The sequence below is a fragment of the Microtus ochrogaster genome, unplaced genomic scaffold, assembly GCF_000317375.1.
Source record: "Microtus ochrogaster isolate Prairie Vole_2 unplaced genomic scaffold, MicOch1.0 UNK103, whole genome shotgun sequence".
In the NCBI taxonomy this organism is placed as follows: Eukaryota; Metazoa; Chordata; class Mammalia; order Rodentia; family Cricetidae; genus Microtus; species Microtus ochrogaster.
The window spans coordinates 56,347-65,381 of NW_004949201.1; the positions used below are offsets into that span (position 1 = coordinate 56,347).

General features: G+C 49.9%; 1 protein-coding gene across 1 annotated transcript in view; it reads left to right on the forward strand.

Annotated features, from left to right (window-relative positions):
* LOC101991252 (ryanodine receptor 1) overlaps positions 1–9,035 on the forward strand; it is a gene marked incomplete at its 5' end in the record, with an annotated part of 90,102 nt that overhangs the window by 54,124 nt on the left and 26,943 nt on the right. Inside the window, 5 exons of the mRNA XM_005371303.2 lie at positions 365–453; positions 549–677; positions 780–884; positions 3,040–3,121; positions 4,798–4,985. Coding sequence (XP_005371360.1) covers positions 365–453; positions 549–677; positions 780–884; positions 3,040–3,121; positions 4,798–4,985 — 593 coding nt within the window. The remainder of the gene's footprint in view (positions 1–364; positions 454–548; positions 678–779; positions 885–3,039; positions 3,122–4,797; positions 4,986–9,035) is intronic.

Sequence of the window (9,035 nt, forward strand, 5' to 3'; positions counted from 1 at the left end):
GCCTGCCTCTGCCTCCCGAGTGCTGGGATTAAAGGCGTGCACCACCATCGCCCAGCTCTTAACCACAGAACTGTCTCTCCACGCCCATACATTAAGTTTTAAAAATTGACTAAAAAATGAAGAAAGGAGAAGGGGGAGGCTAAATCCCTAGCTGCATTTGCTGTATGGAGACCCTCAACAATGTCTTTAGATAAATATATAAATGACACCCCATCCCTGTGGGACGCACATACTTCAGACTTAGCAAGCCGATTATACAACTTGAGGCACCCAGTAGGCACGAACGTTTCGTAAATGAATAGACACCATTTGTCTCCCCAGAGGCAAGGCACTCACTGAATGAGTGGATGTTTCCTTTCCTTAGATTTCCAGAACTACCTACGGACACAGACCGGGAATACGACCACCATCAACATCATCATCTGTACAGTGGACTATCTCCTGCGGCTGCAGGTGAGGGAGGGAGGCCAGCCTCGTGCGACCTAAGCCAGGTGCCGGTGGGACCGCGTGGCTCCAGTATCCATCCCTCCTGCCTCCCGGCCCCACAGGAATCCATCAGTGACTTCTACTGGTACTACTCGGGCAAGGATGTCATCGACGAGCAGGGCAAGAGGAACTTCTCCAAAGCCATGTCTGTAGCCAAACAAGTGTTCAACAGCCTTACTGAGTACATTCAGGTAGGCCCAGAACTCTGGAACCTGCGGAGGCAGAGCTGCTCTCATCTAGCCCCACCCCCACCCCATCCCACGCTGGGGCTTCATGCCATCTTCTGTCCTCAGGGACCCTGCACTGGAAACCAGCAGAGTCTGGCGCACAGCCGCCTCTGGGATGCCGTGGTGGGGTTTCTGCACGTCTTTGCCCACATGATGATGAAGCTGGCTCAGGTTTGAGTTCTTCTGTTATCAGCCACCCCTTATTGTTCCATGCCACGCTGGTCGGTTCCAGACAAGCTCACCGCCCCATCCATGGTCAAACCCCATTCTGGATTGGTCCTCTGCATGCTTCTTCCTCTACCTCCACCAATCGGCTCATTTCCCACCTACACCTCCATTGGTTTGGTTTGGATCCCCGCCCCTACTGCCCAGATCTCTCCTATGACTGGTTGGGATTATTTTCTCGCTGATGAGGTCATCCCGGATTCTTCCAGTTTTGGGGATGGGATGGGACCGTGTTTCTAGATTAGGGCCTGGGGTTGAAGGACTGTTCCTTCTTTACCCTGCCTGCGGCAGATGACTCCCGTGCCGAGTACCAATGATGTAAGGATCCTGTCGCACCCCTGCTCCCAGAATGTGCTCTCCTTTTCCCCACCGCCTTGCTCTTCTGCGGCTCGTGAACGCCTCGCACACAGTCTAGCCATTTGTGTGCTTCTGCTTGGCCTACTTAGTCAAGGCTTCCGTGTACAGCTGGGCGAGTCTGCACTGCTTGAGCTAAGGACGGGCAACCACGGAGCACTAGACATCCTAACCACAAATTACATTGGTGTAGTACAATAACAATCCGGCAGGTGGCAGTCAAGAATTCTGTATAAATTTTCCACCAACCAGTGTCTGGAAGGAGATCCTCTCCTAATTTGATGCCACCTAACTTTGAAAGGAGTTGAAATGAGAATTCAGTTTCTCAGTAGAATTGAACATGTAATGTTGGTGTAATCTTAAAATACTGGTGGAAATGAACCTCCAAGTACTACTGTGATAATTTATCAGTCACAATCCAGGGGCAGGTTACAAGGGATATTCAATACAAAGATCTGGAGGCATGGCTCAGAGGTAGAGCCCCTGCTAGAATCCCCCAGTGAGGGGCTAGGGTGTGGCTCAGAGGTAGAGCCCCTGCCTAGAAGCCCCAGTGAGGGGTTGGGGTGTGGCTCAGAGGTGGAGCCCCTGCCTAGAATCCCCCAGTGAGGGGTTGGGGTGTGGCTCAGTGGTGGAGCCCCTGCCTAGAATCCCCCAGTGAGGGGCTGGGGTGTGGCTCAGAGGTAGAGCCCCTGCCTAGAATCCCCCAGTGAGGGGCTGGGGTGTGGCTCAGAGGTGGAGTATCTGAGAAAACGGTGCCCAGGCTTTCCTTCACCCACTAACAGCTCCAGGCTGTGAAACAAAGTTTTCCTAGAAGTTCTAAATGAAAGACCCGAGGTTCTCTGGCCGAGGTCTTGAACCTTGTGCTTATTATTGACCCATGATCTCAGCCTGAGGAAAGAAATTTCTGGTTGTCCAGACCCATTGATGTACTCATTTCTAAAGCCGGGATGCGAAGTCAGCTCTGTGAGCTCTGGCAGCTAAGACAGACTCACGGGAAGGTACAAAGCCTGGACCCGATTAACTTAAGAGATATTAGGTCCTCGTATGTTGGGAGCCTGGATTTAGAACGGGAAACTTTGTAACTGTGGGATGTGTTAGGGCTAGAATGAGCAACTCTGAGAGCCAGCATGGGGTAAAGGAGCCTCACAGCTCCTGTGTGAGCCCAGTGAAGTTACATGCCATGGGTCGCAAATGGCACTTAGTGTGGCTGAAAATAATACGGATGCCACAATGGAGACTTTCGTGGAGGTCACTGTGAGCCTTCCATTGGACACTGTGGCAGGGGGGTGCACTGGCTTCTTGTTTCCCCAAAATGGCATACCAAAAAGTGCATGGCTGTCCACCTCTCCAGCAGCCCTTCCTCTTGAACTTCCTCATGTCCATCGCAATCAGGCCCAACAAGGCCAAGCCCCCATAGGCCAGGCACCATGCTGGAATCTCATCCTTCTAAGATCTGAGTATCTGTCCCGGTCTGTCCGTCCCACTCTGGCTCCTGGCTTCCCTGTCTGCCAGCACCACGCCCCCACGCACTTCCCCACTCCCCCGCCTACCAAGACCACCCCACGATCTTGTCTCTCTGTCTTTCCTCTGCTTCCGAGGAACATGTCTGGACGCGGGTCCCCTCGGAGGTAAGAAGGAGAAAGAAGGGACATAGGCCCTGCGGGATAGGTGAGGGAACCCCAAACCGTTGTCAGTAGGACGGGTTCGGCAGAGACCGGCCTCTCACAGCCCCGTGTTCGCTCTCTAGGACTCCAGCCAGATAGAGCTGCTGAAGGAGCTGCTGGACCTCCAGAAGGACATGGTGGTGATGCTGCTGTCCCTCCTGGAAGGTAAGCCCCCAGAGGTGCGCTAGGGGGCAGTACAGAGCTTCAGGCAAACCCGAGAATGATGCCCTGACTGTGTGCTGCATCTGACATCTGGCTAGAGCCAATGGGGATGAAGAGGTTGCTGTAACAAGGCCAGCAAACATCTCCCGAGTTCTGTGTATGAGCCAGGCCCTGACTCGATGGATGTTAATTCATTGATTCCACAGAGAACTTTTAATGAGATGAGTTGCCTGGATACTTTATTTATGAACTTAATATTTATTTACTAAATATAGCAATATAATGCATAAATAGTTACTAAATGTATCAGTTTTGCTGCATAACAAATATGCACCAAGTTTAGCAACTTGAAACAATACCTTTTATTTAATAAAATAACAATAATAATATAAGCCTGGGCCACATGGTGAGGCCAGGTCAACTTGTCCTAATAGCAAGACCCTGTCTCAAAAACAAGCAAACAAACAAAACAAAAACAAGGGCTAGGGAGATGGCTCAGTGATTAAGAGCACTGGCTGCTCTTCCAAATAACCTGGGTTCAATTCCCCTCACCCACATGGCCCTTACAAGTGTCTTTAATTCCAGTTCCAAAGGCTCCAATGCCCTCTTCTGGCCTCTGAGGGCACTGCACGCATGTGGTGTACAAAACATACATGCAGGCAAGACATCATCCACAATAATAATAATGACAACAACAATAATTCATAATAATAATATAAATCTGGGTATAGCGGCACATAACTGTCATCTCAGCGAACAGGAGGTCAAGGCAGGAAGATCAAGAGTTCAGCACCTTTCTCAACTACACAGAGTTTGAGACCAACCTGGTCTACATGGGCTTCAGCAGCTCAAAAACCACAAAACAAAACACTTTCAAGTCTCTCTCTCTCTCTAAACCCAGGGCTTTATATATATCAAGCTAGTGCCCTATCAAAACTCTATTCCTGGGCCCTCGTCCTTCCATGAGGATACACAACACTCCATTGTGAGGTATAGGGTAGAATCGTTCAGTTACATCCCTATTGATGGTTTTTTCTCCATGGTGCTGGGGCGAGAACCCAGGGCCTTACCCATGCTGGGCACACACTCTGCCTCAGAACTGCACTGCAGGCCTCGAGTGTTCTTGCTTTTAGTTTTGAGATAGTCCCACTCAGTAGCCCAGGCTAGGCGAGAACTCATGACAATCCTTCTGCCCCAGCTTCACAAGCACGGATGTTATCAGCATGTGCCTCCACAGCCATCCGCACTGGTACAGAGGTTTTAGACGTGTGCGCTCTGAGCTCACAAGGCTGTGGGTGCAGGTCCTGTCTTGTCCTTTACCAGCTACATACTCTTAGTGGGCTAGTTTCTCCACGCCTGTGAGACCATGTGGTGACTCCCTTACTGGGTTCTCCTGAGATTTTTCTGGGGGAGCTCTGGCATGGGGTCCCCACTGCCAACCTGTGTCACCATTGCCCTCACTGGTGATCTTTCCAGCAAGTGGGGGGATGGACAAATTATCAAAAGAGGATAACCATGGCGCCACCAAAGTTCCCAGATGGCCCTCTTTCCTGAGGAAGCCAGGAAGCGCCCACTTACTTGATGGGTCCCAGGGGGCCATGGGTGGCTCTTGAGCTGGAGCGAGCAAGCAGAGGGTCCAAAGCAGACACACTGACCACACTGACCCGGGGCTCCTGCAGGGAACGTGGTCAACGGCATGATCGCACGGCAGATGGTGGACATGCTTGTGGAGTCCTCGTCCAACGTGGAGATGATCCTCAAGTTTTTCGACATGTTTCTGAAGCTCAAGGACATCGTGGGCTCCGAAGCCTTCCAGGACTATGTTACAGACCCCCGTGGCCTCATCTCCAAGAAGGACTTCCAGAAGGTGGGTGCTGGCCGACAGAATGCTGAGTGCAGTATCCAGGCAGGGTTGCTGAGTCTGGCGGGCTGACTTGGGTCTGTAACATGGTGATGATCTGTGGCTGGAGGTTTTATGCCCGTGATCCCAGGGTTTGGGAGACTGAGGCAGGAGGACTGTGAGTTTGAGAACAGAGCTTGTGACTGTCTGTAGGGTAAAATGCCCGAGTCCTCACACCTGTGAGAACCATTATTACTACATAAACCATTATTTACCCCAGTACTCAGGAGACAGAGGCAGGAGGATTTCTGTGAGTTCCAGGACAGCCAGGGCTACACAGAGGGGGGAAAAAAACCCTGTCTTGAAAAACCTAAATAAATCAATAAATCAATAATCCCTGATTTATAAACGGTCCTAGCAGTGACCTCTCTTCCTCAGCTTTCCATTTCCAGGACAAAATGCCGGAGACGAAACACTTATAAACTCAAAGGCGAAAAGGTTTCTGTTTCCTCAGCAGAAGTCACTTTCCCGTGCGCTCTTTCAGCAGGGAATCCTGAGGGAAAAGGTTTCTCTTGGCTCACACTTTTCAGACTGTGGTCCCCCCCCCACCCCACCCCCCGCATCACTTTGGCAAGGCAGACCTGGTGAGGAAAGCTGACAGAATGAGACAGCCCACCTAGTGGTGGCCAGAACCAGAGAGAGAAAGAGAAGGGGTCAGAGTCCCTACTACAGCCTTCAAGGGCATGCCCCCAAAGTCCTCCCATCAGGCCCCAAGTCCTAATATTTTACACAACTCCCCAGTGACCTGAACATCTGGGGAGCAGACCTGTAGAACGTGAGTTTTGGGAGTACTTAAGAAGACAACTGTTGTGGCATGGTGGCACGCACTCGGGAGGCAGAAGCAGGAGGATCTCTGAGTTGGAGGTCAGCCTGATCTACAGAGTGAGTTCCAGGACAGCCAGGGCTATTACACAGAGAAACTCTGTCTCAAAAAGCCAAAACAAAACAAAATTTTATGAACTTTTAGCAGAATTAACAATATTAACCAAACAAGAATATGTTTATTCATCTTGTAAAGAATTCAGGACTTATATCTAGGGCTGAGGTCACTTTTTTAAGTTTTATTTTATTGATTGTCATTCTTGTGGGAGTGGGGGCGTGTGCCGTGGTGTGCAGGCAGAGTCAGAGGACAGGTGTCAGTCTTTCCTTCCACCGTGAGTCTCATTAGGTTTGCGCTGGCAATGGCTTCTATCCACGGAGCCATCTCATTCGGTTCACATCTCAGCCCGACTCTCATCCCACCTCTGAAGGCTGCCGGCAGACAAAGGTATTCAGGTTCCCTTTCTGCATTTCACCCTCGTGCAGACCTAAGCTACTGAGGAACCACAGAACATGGAAGTGAGTGTGTGGGCTCTCTGCCAGTGAGCTAAGAGAGGACCCTGTGTGGTTCCCCCAAGGCTGTGTACAACGAATCTTCTGGCATGAAACTTATGTCAGAATAGACTTCTAGCAACTTGATGGAAAACTACTTAAAAAATAAGACATATTGTTCTAGAGATGTGTCTCACGGCACGGGGCTTGGCTGTCAAACATGGAGCCTTGTATATGACCCTCAACCCCATAGAAAGGGGAGGGACCCTCTTTCAGGTAGTGTGTGTGAATGTGTGTGTGTTCAGGACTATTCCCCGGCCCCCACTTTTACTACATTTTCCAGCTGTGAGACAGGGGCTCCTGCTTTGCCCAGGCTAGCCTTGAAGTGGTGCTCTTCCTTCTTTGACCTCTGGATGCCCCTGTGCTACTGGCCTTGGCCTAAGACACCGCGGTCAGCTAAGATTCCCTTTTGAACAACCACAACTTCCCTGCATTATTGTTTACCTGCCATTGACCTGCACATTTAAAATTTCCAACATGGCACTTGTGAGGATGTTCAGAGAATGGTGTGGATGTCACCGCCTAGCTTTAGAACATCCTACTCACCCCGAAAAGAAACCCCACCCCCGTGAGCAGTCACCACCCATTTCCCCTACTCCTTCCCCTGGGAACCAGGAGCCCAGTGTCTGTCTCTAAGATTGGCCTGTTCTGGACACTGCTTATCTGGGGTATCATACAACATGCGTGTGCACACGAGGCCTTCCTTTTATTTGACAAACCACAGGGACATAATCACTCCTAACCAAAACCACACCATAAAAATAAATTAAAATTATCTACAACAAGGGCTAGAGAGACCGCTCAGTGGTTCAGGGCACTGGCTGCTCTCGAGGAGGACCCAGGTTCAATTCCCAGCACCCACATAGTGGCTCACAACTAGCTGTAACTCTGGCTTCCATAGGAAACACACATGTGGCACACACACACATGCCAGTCAGCATCTGTAAACATAAAATAAAAATCTTTTTATTCTTCTTTTTTTTTCTTTTTACGACAGGGCTTCTCTGTGTAGCCCTGGCTGTCCTCTGTTGTTGTTGCTGATGGTGGTGGTGGTTGGTGTTTGAGATGGATTCTCATGTATCCCAGTCTGACCTCGGTCTTGCTAGGTATCTTTGGATTACCTTGAACGCCTGCCTCTCCTTCCTCTGCCTCCTGAATGCTGGAATTCCAGCCAATAAATCATTGACTATCTAGAACCGGGGTATAATAGAATTGGGGAGCACTTGCCTAAAATGTGCAAAGTCTCAGGCTCCAGCCCCAGCCCTGAAAAAAAGAGCCCAAATATTTAGTCAGTATTTCAATTTTTAAATTCCCAACATTTGGGGTGTTTGGGGGTTTTGACAATTTGAGTTTTACGTTTCTTTCACTCTTCTTTAGTGGGTGGCTTCTTCACCTGTCACCTCGTCTTTTCACTCACATGGTCACTGTTATTTGAGACGGGGTCCTACTATGGCTGGCTCTGAACTCAAGGCAACCGTTTACCTCCATCTTCTGAGGCCTGGGATTGTAAACAGCTCTCATGATCTGTATATGTGTGCATGTTCCCCATGTGTGGGTCACTGCAGGTGTCACTCCTTGGGAGCTGACCACCTTGTTTGTTGAGACAAGATCATTCAGTAGCCTAGAGCTGGCCAATTAGGCTAGCCTGGCCGGTGAGCCCAGGGCTCCATCCTCCTCCCCAGCTCTGGGATGACAAGCAAGCACTTGGCTTTTGTAAAGTGGTTCTGGGGCTGGAGAGATGGCTTAGCACTTAATAACATTGGTTGCTCTTGCAGAGGACCTGGGTTGGGTTCTCAGCACCAACATGGCAGCTCACAATTGCCTGTGACTCCAGTTCCAGGGGAATCTAACACCCTCTTCTGGTTTCCAAGGGTATTGCACATACATGCAGCCCAAATATTCATACACATAATTTTTCCTCCTCTGGGAATTGAACTCAGGGCCTTGTTCTTGCAAGACAAACACTTAGAGACTAAGCTATCTCCCTGGTCCAAGACTTTTTGTGTATGTGTGGGTGTTTTGTCTGCGTGTAAGTGCACTGTATGCATGCCTACTGCCTGGAAAGGTCAGAACAGAGAGCCAGATCATGGGAGCTGGAGTTTCAGAGATTGTGAGCCATCATGTGGGTGCTGGGAACCTCACCCAGGTCTATTAACTTCTGAGCCATTTACCAGCCCCTGTGATTATTTTAAGAGAAAAAAAATCCATATATATCTCAGTTTATCCAAAATATCATTTCAACATTTCAGATCTATCATATGCCAAGTCCACAGATGGTTAGAGCCTCTCAGATTAGAGTGTCTGCAGTCTGGATCTCAGATGAGAGTGTCCGCAGTCTGGATCCCAGATAGAGTGTCCCTAGTCTGGATCCCAGATAGAGTGTCCGCAGTCTGGATCTCAGATGAGAGTGTCCGCAGTCTGGATCTCAGATAGAGTGTCCACAGTCTGGATCTCAGATAGAGTGTCCGCAGTCTGGATCTCAGATGAGAGTGTCCGCAGTCTGGATCCCAGATAGAGTGTCCCCCTTTTGGATCTCAGGTTAGAGTGTCCCCAGTCTGGATCTCAGTCTGGATCTCAGGTTAGAGTGTCCGCAGTCTGGATCTCAGTCTGGATCTCAGGTTAGAGTGTCCGCAGTCTGGATCTCAG